Source organism: Diplotaxodon limnothrissa, linkage group LG6 (assembly GCF_057381915.1).
Source record: "Diplotaxodon limnothrissa isolate DT_005_m linkage group LG6, D_limnothrissa_male_GT1.1, whole genome shotgun sequence".
Taxonomy (NCBI): domain Eukaryota; kingdom Metazoa; phylum Chordata; class Actinopteri; order Cichliformes; family Cichlidae; genus Diplotaxodon; species Diplotaxodon limnothrissa.
In genome coordinates this window covers 7,855,981-7,871,343 of record NC_140601.1, presented here as the reverse complement: position 1 = coordinate 7,871,343, position 15,363 = coordinate 7,855,981, and the positions used below count along the sequence as shown (strand labels likewise).

General features: G+C 42.1%; 1 protein-coding gene across 1 annotated transcript; it reads right to left on the bottom strand.

Moving 5' to 3' along the window:
* Positions 1 to 654: 654 nt before the first annotated feature.
* On the bottom strand, positions 655 to 14,073 carry stx10 (syntaxin 10). The gene is made up of 9 exons (XM_085356766.1): positions 14,016 to 14,073; positions 13,431 to 13,506; positions 12,478 to 12,571; positions 11,755 to 11,849; positions 9,371 to 9,433; positions 6,209 to 6,310; positions 4,739 to 4,845; positions 3,940 to 4,034; positions 655 to 3,334 (listed from the first exon to the last, which is right to left on the bottom strand). The coding sequence occupies exons 1-9, from the start codon at positions 14,048 to 14,050 to the stop codon at positions 3,258 to 3,260; spliced, it is 744 nt and encodes a 247-aa protein (XP_085212892.1). The 5' UTR covers positions 14,051 to 14,073; the 3' UTR covers positions 655 to 3,257.
* Positions 14,074 to 15,363: the final 1,290 nt, after the last annotated feature.

Here is a 15,363-nt window from a genome sequence, read left to right as displayed (position 1 = left end):
AAATAGCAAGTGCTATTGTATGTTTAATATTGCAGGCTGGTGGAAAAGCATCTGGAGCTGCACTTATACACATGAGATGGACATGCACTTCTTACAGTGGAAAGAACAGGCACAATATTTTTCTCCCTAACATTGAAGTGTCCCATTTCCTGTGTGTTTTTTTTTAAAAATGTAAGTTCTCCCAATTGATAAATAACACCATCTTGAAAGGTGGCTTAGCATTTGTCACAGAAAAATGTGCTCAGTTTGAGCAGCTTCGGCTTGACTAATAAAACCCATCAGCTCCTCTCCCAGTTTCACAGGATGTCTGAAACACGCACGAACGTGTCGGTCTCCCGACTGCCGTCTGGTTATTTTAAGAGATGTGTGCAGTTCACAGAGCCTCCGGGGAGTAGCAGCGCGCTCCTCGCAGTTAAAGTAAATGTAATTTTACATAATGATTGCCGTGTGGCTCTCAGAATAACACGCAGGGATGTTTCCATTTTGTAAAGTGCTTCTCAATTAAAACTCAAACATCTGCAATCCAGTGAAAGCTTTTATCAGAGGAACAAATCACAAGAGGGAAGCCAAACTGCCATCCTCGAGACACACAGCCGAGACGCCGAGCGAGCACCTCAAAGAAGATAAACACTCAGGACGTTATTCGGTCATTTCAAGTTTAATGAAACTTATAACCACAATCAGCAATTTTAAAAAAAATCTCTGGATGCCAGTAACAGAACAATTGTGTGATTCACTTTATGCAGTTTGCTTTTTCCCTTCACTTGTTCTTCATACGGTATATAGTGTATATGACAGGAAAAGTTTACACTTTGTCACCAATGTTGCCCTTTTTTTCTTTTTAGCAGAGGCAGTAAAAACACAATGACATACTCAAACATCATGTGTGAAAAAGAGGACACGATGGCTACCAGTACTGTATTTTACACATTTACATCCAAAAATCCAAAACATACTCGTTGTAATAGCTGGTCATTCACACAGAATAAATACAAATGTGACCTTTGGCACTTTGAATATTTACTTTCATTAGCAGTTTTGAACCAAAGGTTAGTAAAAACCACTGACGTAATCGTGTTTAAACCTTTAGCCATGCTGCTCGTGTGGCTGATATTTTAACTCGTGCCATCCACCTTTTGATACTCTGAGAGGGCAACAAAAAGCTCAATCTCCCCAGATCCTAATCCCCCAGACTCCCGTTGTCCATGCCACGATGAATCAGAGCTGATTTGACAGCACAAGGGGGTCTATGTGATATTAGGGAGGGGGTCCTCATATTGTGGCTGATTAGTGTAAATGTGTGCTAGATGGAGTTCAGCACTGATGTTAACTGCAGTTATTATAATCTGAAATAATCTACTGCTAGTACCATTAAAGCTGCATTGGGCAAAAGCCCCTCCCACGAGAGGCACACGGGTGTGTGCGCTTCATTTGGGTTAAAAACAAGACAACATTGAGTTGAGGCTTCCCACAGGACTCACGCCCTTTTCTTCCAAGTCCCCTGCTTAAATCCAGTAATCTCACAGAAGTCCACCACATTCCACTTCCACACAGATTTCATTCCTCCTGTCCCTTTCCCCACTTCCTTACCCCCGTGTGTCCTGATGGCACAAAACACAACTACAGGACGTGCACGGGTCCAGTCTCTTCTCTGACTACCTGCAAGTTATAATACGCTGTACAGTTATTTTGGAGTAATGAACCAAAACCATATCATCTAACCCAGCTTTAAAAACCAGGATCGGTGGGAGTGATCATCTAATACTTCAATTTGCACAGATCAGATTAGTTAACAATGACCAGTGCTGTAATTGCACAATCATCTTTGCAATCAATTCAGCACCATCACTACATGAAACCTGTCAAGCACCTGTCTGATGTGCCGTTACATTATAATCATGTAAAAACAATTCCCAGGTTTAAGTGAAACAGTAAAAGGAAGCTCTCTGTTCAAAACCCTTCATGTGCCTTTACATTCATGCGCCTCCGTGTTGTTTCAGACTGACACGTTTCCCGGTTTTTGAGCTACTTGCCCTTCTGAAGCTGGGACAAGAGCTCACATTAACTTACACAAAGCTCTGGCAGTAAAGGTGCTTTCAGCCTTACCCACTCCTGCAACAGGCAAAGGCACCTGACCTCTGACCTACAAAACAAAGAGTTCATTTTCTCTAACTGGGTGATTAAAGCTTGAGTGAAGATATCTGGATCACACAGGATTAAAAATCAGATGCTTTGTACAAGAATAATTTCCATTTACACACAAAAAGCAAGTCAAAGCATTTACACAGTGCTGCAACACACCTCAGTGTGGGTAGTACTGCCTGACGTGACACAAAAGAATAGAAATGAGCCTCAGGCTCCAGCAGAGGGAGCTCTAAGCCTAAATCTAGGCTGTGTGGGGACATCCTGCCCAGCAACTATTCCTCTGCTCATTAGCTGAAGCTTTTCAATAAAAAAAAAGAGAGGCAGAGCCATTCGCTTGAAGCCAAGGTTTTCTCTCTTCAACCAGTGAGGGTAACAAAGCCTTAGCCAATCGTGTGCTCAAATGTCTGCGGGGGTGCGAAGGAAGGTGGCCTTTGCCTCTCTGTGGCAGATCACTATCAGAGCAGGAAATGAATCATTTATGTCTGCTGAGTAAAAGAGACTCGGAATGAATCTGACAGGCAAAACCAGGATCCATAAGATCCCCCCCCCCCCACACACACACACAGCTCAGCAGCACTTTTTACTAAACTCTTCATCAGTGGAGGGAAAACCTGCACACCTGCCCGATGCTGATTACTGCTAGCAAGGAGTAAGCTCCCAGCATGATTTACATCTAGGCACACAAACAAACTGCACATTTCAACATGGTATAAAAATAGATTTAAGGCAACACTGAAAATCCTCCCCCATGCTACTGCTGTTGGCTTAAAACGAAGCGAACTTTAGCAGGTTTGTGATTTTAACCCAACAGGAGCGGTCCTCCCCGAGTCCCTCTAACTCCAATGATAACCAAAATGCATCAAAATAAAAGACATAATACCACCAGGGTCCCCCCCCTCCCCGTGCTAAACTGTGCTGCTGAGAGACCAGCAGCACCCTTTCCACTAGAATGGCTGAAGTGGAGTGGAGGATCCATCCTCACTATAGCCTGCAGATCACCAGCTTCCCCTCAGCACAAAGAAAGGGAGTGATGGGAGGGGCTCTGTAACCGTCCAGCCATCCAGACAGGGAGGAGTCTGTGAACGGGGTCGAGAGGTCATAGACTGCTTATGTCAGAGTGCAAAGAAGAGGATGAGGACCACGATTAGGATGGCGACCAGGACACCGATGGCACACCACTGTCTCCGACCTGATGGACACAGCACAGGACATCATTGCGCTACAGTGTCGCAGAGCTTAAAACGACCTTAGGCAGCATAAAATATTACAGTAAACACACCGCTCTTTTTTGGAAGGAACTCAAGTTTTTGTCAAGCTTATTTTCTTTTTCCAACTAGCTTTGTGTCTGATTGGGCTACGACTGATGATTGAGAGCTGATTCAAGTACCCAGCATAATACTGAGGGTCACACAGGAAATGTTTTGGCCTTTTAGCGCTTCCCTTTCCTGTTTCTTCATTTCATTTCTGTTTTTACACACTGCTGTGGTTGCTGTCACTCTTTTTGACACAAGCTGTGTTCCTCACAGTTTTGTCTGCTATAACAGACAGAACAGGGGAGATGAAATGAATGAGAAACACTCAACGCTAAACAGCATTGCAGAAACTGGAACTAGCAGATAGGCTAAACTTTGAGAGCAATGTTTCAGGGTCTACAGAGTCACAGTTAAAATGCACTTCTCACAGCCCGCACTGACTGATTTAATTCATAAATCAGGCAGTGTCACTTTAACTAAATTAATTGAAGGTAAATTTTCTGTGAATGTAGAAAATATAACTGCTTGTGTGTAAACTCACTGCTGGTCATGTGAGACACTTTCTCCAGCTTCTTCAGCACAGAGTCCATGCGGGACGATGTCTGGTCCATCTCATCTCCAAAATCCCCCAACATCCTAAAAACAAAACGAGCGATACCGCGAGAACTTTAACATCAGCATCTGCACATTGTGACCTCACAAAGGCCTGGCTGTTGCAGGGATGTGGACGAGATTATAAGAGGATCAATGAAAAGTTGCCTTTGCGATTAAAAGGCATATCATCTTAATTTGAGGCAAAACGACAGGCTTTTGAGAAAGATCAAGACCAAAAGATTTGACCTTGGTCTTGATCAAACTGGACTGCGGCTCAAGACATTTGTAGTTTCAACAAATTTTGGCGATTTGTTTTAAACATTTGGATTCATTACAGCGAGTTACAGCAGGCTTTTGATAGGACATTATTATATAAATGGACAAAGCTATAAAAAGTTTAGTGGAAGAGGTGCTTTTCGGTGATGTTGGACACACCCGAGCCTGTAATCCAGTCAGGATTTAGATCAAGTACATCAAACAAAAACCTGAACCTGGTTTAGACTGTCAGGTGTTTGTGTGTGTGTGTTCAAAACCCACAATCCTGAAGTGCTGCTTAACATGGATGTAAACACTGTGGGGCTACGAATGCATTCAGTATTCAGTCCTAACTCAGCGGTCACACATGTGACATTTTTTATAGGCATCTAAAAAAAAGAGCATATGATGACTGGGACACACCTTTATGTGTTATTGTGTTTTCTCAGCCAACTGAGGAAAAGCTCTCAAAGGTGTGCATGTGTACTCACACGGCCTGCTCATCGAGCTCGTCTCCGATCCGTCCAGACATGTCTTTGAGGACTCTGATACTGCCCGACACCAACTCCAGCTGCTCATCCTGCTCCTGCATGATCAACTACACACACACATACACGCACCCATCACTTCAAAGGACAGACTTACATCTCTTTACTGAAGGTTTTCCATAATCCTTCAACTAACCTGAACCTAATCCTAGCCTAAAGATCTTCACCCTTAGATGTAGACGCCAACACTTGTGGGGACACAAGAAAGACATACAGGCCGTGAATGTGTTCCCGGTAAAGTTTAGTTACTTTTTATAGTTTGCTCTCTTTTAAATCACATTTCTGAGGAATGAAAATTGCAGAGAGAAAGAAGAACCTCCATTTGCACGTTTTCCACCCGCAGCAAGAACACAGAGCTCTGAAACATCACAAATCATTACTATTTTTTTCTTTCGTGTATTGTATTTTCCGTTCTATACCACATTTAAATGAATGTCTTTGGACATATGAGCTCTCATTGAGAGAACAACTGCCCCAACCTCCAAGATGCAGCCCCCCCCCCAAAGATTCACTCTTGTGTCAGAACTGACTGATTCTTTTCCGCTGCCTCTCTTTGGTCTGGATGTCATTGCTGTTTCCATACAGAAATACCAGTTTAAAACCAACACACACACACTGGTTCAGCCTCAGTCACTCACTGCTTCTGACCCACTCTTGGTACAGAATTACAGTATTGGGAATTATTGAAATTCTATTTCCCTGCTTGGTAAATCTGAACCTTTAAAAAACAAACATGTTTTTTGTGTCTCAGTGAACAGTTTGTATCGAGGGTGCTTCTTTTCAGAATCTCTACACTAACCGTTTAAAGAAAAAAAAAGTTCCACTAAATCATTTCATTGAATCAAATCATACACTGCTACAAACCCCCCGCAGTGATGTCAACGCAGAGGAGACCACATCCTTGCTGAGGTAATGAAACAAAAGGTCAAACTTTTCTTTCATTAAAAAAAAAAGACATGAAGAAACACTATTTCTTACTAAATACCACAACTTGACACAGGATGTGTGATCACACACTTTCATCACCAATATCAGCGCACACCGCAGGAAGTAGAAACCCACAGCTCATACTGTCTTTCACTTCACTCACAGTGTGATACTTTGCAGCACGTCTCCTTCACCTCACTGCTACGCTGCAGCAGCAATCCTTCACTGACGAGCTTATCTTTCACTCCTTCTGTGTGATCCTTTGATTAAAGCTTTCCTGTCATCTATCACATGACAAACAAACAAAATATTCCGATGGGACTTTTCATGAATCCTCGTTTTACATGTAATCATTTGTCACACAACAATATCTCCTTTAGTCCCTTCCCTTTTTTCTTCTCATTTCTTCTCATGCTTCCCCCATCTGAGGCTTTTGCTTTCCTCTTTTTTGGCTCTACATCTGTTCAGTTTCAGCTGGTCTCTTACCTGCTGTTGCTCCTGCTGCTCCTGGATGTATCTGGAGTTTGCAGACACCAGATGAGCCTCCAATCCTGTTGACCTGTCCTGGCCCAATGAAGTCAGCAGAGCCTGGACAAACACAGACACGAGACTCAGCCTTTGCAGAAAATTGGGAGTGTACGTGTATGTTTGTGTGTCTGTGTGCTGTAGGAGTTTCCAGAGGAGAATTATTGTTGGAATAATAGGAGTTTGACAACTTTTCAAAACACAAGATGGTGCAGTTATTCATTTTCTGTGGCAGATGGAAACTGATCTGTCTGTCAGGATTTCTCAGCTAATGTAGAGCAACTTTTGCAGTAGCATTGTGCTCCATTAATATAGCTCGTGCCTTATCATCAATAGAACAAAAACAAGAAATCCTCCATGATAACGGTGTCCACGTGAACTACAGCGAGGCTCGTTTGTGAGTTATGTAAGGTGCGGCTCGTGATGAATGAATGGGCATTAAGAACATAATAAACTGAAGTGAAGGGTCAGGTCCTCTCTCTCATAAAACAAGGTTATTGAAAGTAAATATGAAGCTCCAGCAGCCAAAGTTAGCAGTGGACTTCATTTACTACCAGGTTCATAGAAACCTTCTTACTTTCTTCAAAGAATTAGCACACATGTAAAACCAGCACATTTGTGATATTTGGACACTGGGAAATTTTGTTTCCTGTGTGTGCCTGTTCATCCTGTTTTCAAAGTTTAAGAAACTAATAGAGTAGAAAGAAAAACAGTAAGAAAAAAAACAGCAGGACCAGAAGAAGGAAGCAGAAAAATGAAAAAAACATTTTTACACACTGAGAGAGCAGACGCCTTACATCAGTGTAACAAACTTCAGTCTTATGTTACCAAAAAGACAAATTGTGCAAACTTTTAGTAAATACAGCTATGAAATCAATTTAAAAATCCTAGGTGAGATTTTTCACAATTTATTTTGTGTGTTCGAAAGATTTTTTGGAGAAGTTGACCTTAGACCTTGAGGTCCAGGTCACTGAGATTTAAACTCATCTGAGATCTTTAGTAGCTGCACCTATGACATGAAGTTCAAAATCCTACATCACCTCATTCTCGAGTTATTGTATTCTCAAACCTGGGAGTTCGGGCCAAGCACCTGCTCACCCAGCGGGTGACAATACCCCATCAGCCTTTTACGGCTGAGGGGTAAAAACTGAGGTGAGAAAGTAAACGGAAATGCAATGTAGGATTCAGACAATCACAATAGCTTAGTCATATTTCTAGGGAAGTGTAGCTCAGATTACAGGAGCAGATTTTTACCTGGTCCTGTGCACGACAGGTGAAAACAGATGGTGTAGATGTAGAAGTACGCTAATTTGGAGTTCCACAATTCAGACCCTGTACCTCAAATTGCATTTTACCCAGTAGTGTGGATATATATATATTAGGGGTGCAACGATATTCGTATCGATATTGAACCGTTCGATACAGTGCTTTCGGTTCGGTACGCATATGTATCGAACAATACAAAATTTGTGATTTATTTTATCAACTTTCCTTCTGACTATGCTGTCTGTGTTGAGCGCTCAGTGAATCTGCGTTCGACTACTCCGCCTAGGCTGCACTGTCGAGCGCAGATCCACTGAGCGCTCAACACAGACAGCATAGTCAGAAGGAAGAGCGCAGGGCAAGCTAGCAAGACAGAAGTTAAGCTCCCCTTGCAACATGGACCTCCCCCACCCTCATTCAGATCTGGCGTTTGGAATTATTTTGGTTTTCATGTGATGTATGACCCTGAAGGTAAGCGAGTCATGGACTAAAGTAAAACAGTATGTTGGATGTGCCATGCAATGCTCAATTACATGGGTGGGAACTAGTGTGTTAGCGCAGTTAGCTCGTTAACGTGTTGGCCGTCTAGCCCCACGCACGGGGCGATCGGCGGTAGCTCGTTAACGGAGATTTGCCGTGTTGTGGCGTTAAGGTCATTTCAACGAGATTAACCTGAAAGCACTAGTGGGAACACAACGAATATGACTGCACATTTACGCCGACATCATCCTAGTGCAAAGACCAAAACAACAAGCATGCTACTAACTTTAGCCGAGTCATTTAGACAGCTGTTAGCACACGAGTCTCCTTATGCTGCTGAGAATATAGCCCAGAAGAAGCGGATAGTATAGCTTTTATTTTGGAAAGAGACATTTCTCTGTAATAAACTCTCTTTTCCAAAGATGAGTCATTCCTCAATCAGATACAGGGCTCGCAATATCGCTAGCCCGACGTCCCGGAGCTAGCGATTTTTTCAGTCGGGCTACCAAAATCTATCTCTGCCCTGCCCGTCGGGCTATTGTAGGGAGGAAAAATATATGTCAATGCTTTTGCATTCTTTCAGAAATGTAGCTGGGTAATTATGTCATTGGCATCGGTGAGCCACTGTCAATATGTGACATATTGAAATCGCGTTTGAATTTGCGCTTGTTTTTTGCTTTCACTTTGCAATCGCGCGAACTGTGTATAGAGAGCGACAGCACTGATTGGTGAGTGATGATAATTTGTGCACCAATTCCTCTGACATCGTCTTATTAATCGTTAGTTTACTATGCAAACATGACAAGTGAAATCTCCCGCAGCTTAAACATGTGAGAGGTTGATCGCGCAGAGAATCGCTGAGCTTATGTGAGTGCGTGTGTAAAAGCAGCAGGATATATATATTTTAGTTCTGCTGAGCCAAATAAGACAGGTCAGGGTGAAGAAGTGACAGCCAAAGAAAAGCTTACCACAAAACGGAGAAGTTATGACAAATCAGACTATAAGGCAAAAAGAAAGTACAGCTTTATGGTTTCATGGACAAAAGAATTTCTGTGGCTGCAATATGACGAGCTAAATAACCAGGGCTGCACATAAGTGGTCCGCAGGTGCGAATTCGCTGTCAAAATAAAAAACACGCACAAGGGTTAGGGTTAAATTTAAAAACTGTACTTTTGAGTTAAAATATATATTTATAATTTTAATAAATGACAAATTAAAAAGGCATGAACATTTTTTTTGTATCGAAAAAATATCGAACCGTGACACCAAAGTATCGAACCGAACCGAACCGTGAATTTTGTGTATCGTTGCACCCCTAATATATATATGTTATGTGTACACAGTGTGTGTGTTTTGTTTTATGTTTACATCTTCACCAACCTGTCTGTTCTTCTTCTCTGCCTGAGCCACAGCAGAAGGGCTGGACAACTGATCCTTCATGTCCTATACAGACACACACACAAAAAGCAAAACACAAATAATTACACCTCTCATTTCACAATTTGTCCCAATAGCAGCAGAAAAATCCTTTTAAAAGCTGCCTCAGTGCAGACATGTTCATTAATGAGATTTTCTGTGCTGCTCCAGAATCGCTGTCAGGCAAATCAAAATGTCAGAAAGTCTTTTGTTCCTTCACAGCAGAGCTCTTCTGTTTGGCTCCGGTGACTCAGTTCTCCAGGCCTATTTTAAGAATGCCACCTTTGCCGTTAAGTCGTAATAAAAACTGACTCATGTTTTCCATTGTGCCTACAGCTTGGACACTGATTTAAATTCATTAAAAGTCAGGAGCTCAACAGCTGCAGCGCGGTTAAATATGTCGACAGGTAGAAATAAACTGTGTATGTGGTTACAATAGAAACAGGGAAAATGAATAAATAAGTGTTGCTCGGCTTTGGGAGCTGCTGCTTTGACTAATGTTTGACTTTGCCTCTACTTTATTGGTAACACTGGAGCTGCAAAGACACAGCGGAGGCCTTCCAGGGAAGCAGCTGTCTGCGCTCCATCAAGAACACTTGTAGCTACTGGAAACCGATTTCAAAATAAAACATTATACCCTCAGTGTAGGTATAAGCTAAAGCTTGTTAATTAAAATCAAATAAGAATAGCTTGTTTTTAATTATTATTATAATACTAGATGAAAAATATTCTTTTGAAAAAGGCTTCTGATGGATCTGGGAGTACTACGACTTCTGAACCATTTATGAGATAAGGCCTAGATCACCTGACGCCAAGGAGTTTTTGGAAAACCCCACTGAATGATTACTCAGTGTGTTCAAAATAATAAGTGTTTGTTAGTCATACTGTGTTTGTGTGTAAATATGTTGCAGAAGATTAGAGCACAACTTATGAGTCATCAAAGCAAAGAAAATACTGGTAAATCTAGTTTCTCATTTTCATTTAGATAAGGGCTTTATGTTTAGGCAAGAGTGAACAATAACTCTGAAATTACAAAAATTTGGACAGTGAAGTACATTGCTCAAAAAAATTAAAGGAACATTTAAAACACATCAGACCTCAACAAGAAAAAACTTGCTGGATGTGGGTTTATACTGATACTGGGTATCATGTTAGGAATGAAAGGACGCCCCATCGTTTGATGGAAATAAAAATTATCAACCTTCAAAGGGCTGAATTCAAAGACGTTCTGACAAACCATCACTAACCCACCAGCAAACAGATCATGCGGAACGACGTTACAGGCAGCGTAATGTTCTCCTTGGCTTCTCCAGACTCTTTCACGTCTGTCACGTGTACTCAGGGTGAAACGCACAGGGTGCCAGTGGTGGAGTTGCCAGTTCTGGTCTTTTAAGGCAAATGCCAATCAGGCTCCACAGTGCTGGGCAGAGAGCACAGGACCCACTAGACCACATCCTGCACCAGGCCACCCTCATGATTGTTTGGTCAGAGATATTCACACCAGTAGCCTGTTGGAGGTCATTGGAAGCTCTGGCAGTGATAGTCCTGTCCCCCCTTTCACAAAGGAGCAGATATTGGTTCTGCTAATGTGTTACGGACCTTCTACATTCCTGTCCAACTCTCCTAGAGTAACTGCCTGTTTCCTGGACACCACGTCTCCACCATGTTCGTCAAACTGTGCTGGGAGACAGCAGAACATCTGGCAATGGCTCATATTAATGTACCACCCTGGAGGAGCTGGACTATCTGTGCAACCTCTGCAGTGTCCAGGCTCACCTCATACTTCCAGTAATGACACTGACCGTTAAAAAATCTCAGCGTCCTCCACCTCCAGTCCTGTTTTGGGGGTTGTCTCATTGTTGCCCCTCTAGTGCAGCTGTTGTTAACTTCATGAACATCAAAGCAGCTGAAACTGATTAACAACCCCGCTGCTACTTAACTGACCAGATCAATATCCCACAAGTTTAAATGACTTGATGCTGTGCTCTGATTAAAGTGTTCCTTTCATTTTTGTGAGCAGTGTAACATGCTGGATAATAAATGTTTTGTATTCAAGGGTAAATACAGAGAGACTTTTGACAAAACTCCAGATCATCATGTTTAAGCAGATATCACTTTATCAGGTACACCTTTGAGACTTAAAGCAACCGTATCAAATAGCTCTGCTATAAATTAAGAAGAGGACAACTATGTTGTTTCATCTACAATTTGTCATCTGCAATGTTTTATTCATGTCATTCACAAATGTTTATTGAGCACACAACAACAAAAAAAAGACCACAGGACTTGATGTCTGAATATACAAGAGTGTGGAAACAGGAAAAAAAATGAATTCAGGTTGAAGTTACCTGGACAGACTTCCTGGTTCGCTCCACAAAATCTTTCCTCTCCTGAAGTTCATTATCACCCAGTCTGAACTTCCCTGGATTTGACTCCACGATGCCTGAACCAGTCAAGGACCCACCAACAAAACGGCTCAATCAGTGCTACATCTCTTACAAGAGTGATACATGGTACTTAACGCAAACCTTGTGGAGAATTTCACAAATGCAAAGATAGCACCAAAATCAGATGTGGCGGCTGATTCATACATGAATGTTCAGGTGACCACTGTCTAGAGACAGTTTTGGTATGACTGCTGTGCAATTACACCTGCTTCTAGAAGGACTTGTGTTATGGTGCTGACCAGGTATTGCATTAAATTTCAGGTATTCTGACAACCTCTTGACTCCCTGGATTCATTTCACACTTATTAATCCGTCTCCATCAGTGATGACAAAAACCCCACAAGAAGTTCAGGCATTTAATAAAAGCTTGCCTTCTCTTCTTTTCCATCAGCAGTGTTTCCTGATATGTTCCTGAGTGCTGACAGCGACTTTTCAAATACTTCTATGGTAAATTATTATGTAACTAAAATAGTTCCAGTTTAGGAGACCAATCTGATTAAACAGGACGAAAACAGGAAGACAGTGTGCACAAAGAACCTGTTTGTTTTAAAAATACTGCTCATCATATGATGACAGTGCCATTGTGGGGCATTAGGAAGCCATTTGTTCATGCTTCAAGGATACTGATGGTTTCACTGAGGTCCTCTAGGTCCCAGTCTATGGCCCTCAGACAGTTTCTCAGTTCGTTGGCGCTCCAGTCTAGTTCATCTCGACTCACCTGAAACAAACAGACCCGGGGCAAATTTACTCATCCAAAGGTGTCAGAAACACTGGCATTGATTATTTTACAATTTTCTTTTTACAATTTTCTTTTTGGCCAGAGGGGCCGATGGCGCGATATGGCAGCCTCGCTTCTGTCAGTCTGCTCCAGGGCAGCTGTGGCTACAACTGTAGCTGCCTCCACCAGTGTGTGAATGTGAGAGTGAATGAATAGTGGAATTGTAAAGCACTTTGACGCCCCGAAAAGTGCTATATAAATGCAATCCATTATTATTATTCTTTTATAATTTTGATTTTTTTTGTTTTCTGAAGTGATTCAGATGACATGTGACATCTCTTCTGTTCTGGGTCAATCTGATCCGCAACATAACAGGGGGGTTAAAATGCTAAAAAACAAACAAATAAAACTAATACTTCGAAAAAACTTTAAAAAACAAAAACAGAGAAAACATTTTCATAGTCGAATCAATAAGAATGAGTAATAATTTTATTCCGCAGAAATAAAGTGGGGGGGCAGGGGTTTAAAGGTTATTTTAATGCAATACTTGTCCAAACATTTATGGAAAAAAAAATTGGACATGTGCATACCAGTTCCCCTTAATTCCTATGAAATATTTAAGTGTCCAAGATACCTTAAGGCCCTGCAAAACTTTGGGCAGTATACACATCCTATTAAAAACACGAGAAAATAAACCTCACACAAACAGCAGTGAATTAGATGCCATGATAGCTCGATAAACGCGGGATTATTTCCAGTTACAATATTTAAAACTATAATGAACACCTGATGACCCTGAAAAGTTGTGTGCCATCCTGGCAGCATGTTTGTACCACGTGAGTCAGCCCATGAGGCTCACCTGTGTCCCCTCCTGCAACAGCTCCTCCCATCTATCAAACAGGCCCCGAGCTCGAGACAGGGCCTTCTGCACCTCCCTGAACAAAAACACACAACAGGAACATTATCAGCGCGGAAAATCATAGCCAGTTGACTTCGCCCTTTAATCATTTAAAGTACAGGGGTGTTTTCCGAACTGAGCACTGCAGCTACGCCCCTCGGTTAACCAAAACAAACCCCAGTTCCCATGCTTCCTAACTTCGCAACGACTTTAAAGTGCCTGACCACAGCCAGTCCCACAGCTGGCCCGTGTTTTCACTGACAGCCAAGTGGGGTGTGGGTAGAAACGGATTTCAGTGAGTGCTGAGTTCATCGCTCTTATATATAAAAAAAAAACCCAAACTCACTGCGCCCCTCTGCGCAGCTGCTACAGTAGCACTAATGCTAACTAGCTAGAGCTAGCCGCTGGGCTAACTTCTCTGATATAACTTTGCTTTGAGGGGAAAAATAGCAACAACCCCGCGTAACTAACACTCAACACGCTAAAAGCTGTAGTTAGTTTATAACAACGCGAGCTTTCACGTCTCATTTAGTTTTCATTTCTCACCCCTTCACAACGAAAAATGGGTCTTCTATCGACATGTTGTTTCCTTCCTCTTCACACCTAGCGCATGCGCACGTCACTGGTAGCGCACAGACGTAAAAAAGACGGGGAGTGGAGGTGGAGAGTTGGGGGTGGTATGGTAGTTATATAACTCAGCTCAGTAACAGCTATGCAGGCGCTGTCCGAGCCTCTATTTGCTGGGACTTCGTCACAAGCATAAACACAAAGGACAAGAATAAAACAGTTATAAACAAACAGGTAGATAAAACAGGTATGGGAGCTGGACATAGTATATATTATTTGATTGATTCAAGTACAAAGTGCAGACCATGTACTGCAGATTTGGAAAAGGTAATGGAAAATTCTGTGAGCAAGAGGGGCAAAGTCCATCTGATGATGACAACAGTTTCATGGAAAGTGCTTTCGCCAACCTTAGTGTGGAAATCTGACCTAGGCTGATGTGTCATTGGACACTATGGAGGTCCTATTAGAAATTAATTTGAGACAATCCATGAAAATGGTGAAAGAAAAAAAAGGGATAATAGCAGGGTGTTGCTAGGGGAGAGAAAAAAAGCATGCTCGGCAAATCCTCCACAGCCGTGTTTGCATGCCTCCGTCCTGTCCCACCCATTTGTCTCTATTTCTGTGGGCTTTTCTCAAGCCCACCCTGTCCTGCCCAGCTCCTTCCTTCCTTCCTGTCGTCATCCTGCACTCCCCCAATTCCTCCCATCCTGTCCTGAGAAAATTCACAGCTATAGCTATAAATGTCCCGTCTTCTGTTCCAGGTTCTCTCAGTCCAATGGAGCACGTTTGGAATGTGGCGGCACGGCTGATTCTCATCATTGTCGGCTTGCCAATGACAAATCTGCAAATCTGACAAACTGTGTGATGCTATCGTGTTGATACGCAACAAAATCTGTGAGGAATGTTTGCAACACTTTGTTGAACTCGTGGTGACTGTTCTTATTTAAAAGACTAAACTCTTATTTTAGTACAGCTGAAAACTACCAAGCTGATCAAACGAGGAGTAAATTTGCCCAGTCAAGCATCTGAAGCATCATCAGTGGAGGGTGTGAGGAGCTTTCAAAACTCACCAGATTTTTTTAAAATAAAAAAGTGTGTTTTTTCCCCCCTGTGTTTGGGAAACATGGTGTACTACTCCTTTTTAAAAAACACTGAAATCTGGCTCTTCTAGGTGTCATTTAATAAGGACCAGTGAGGCATCCTGTTCTCGTCTAGATGAAACTGTAGTATGAAATCGTATTTTCCCCCCTTGTGGAATAGACTTCATTTCTTTGTTTTGAAGATTTGATTTGATTGTGAAAGGTCAGAAAATAGTCTCTTCTTATCG

Excerpts from the sequence above, each read along its gene's own strand:
- stx10 (XM_085356766.1), bottom strand. The coding sequence starts at position 14,050 with ATGTCGATAGAAGACCCATTTTTCGTTGTGAAGGG. Across the intron at positions 13,507-14,015 it reads CCATTTTTCGTTGTGAAGGG|GGAGGTGCAGAAGGCCCTGT; the intron begins GTGAGAAATGAA and ends GTTTTTGTTCAG. Across the intron at positions 11,850-12,477 it reads GGACCTCAGTGAAACCATCA|GCATCGTGGAGTCAAATCCA; the intron begins GTATCCTTGAAG and ends TGACTGGTTCAG.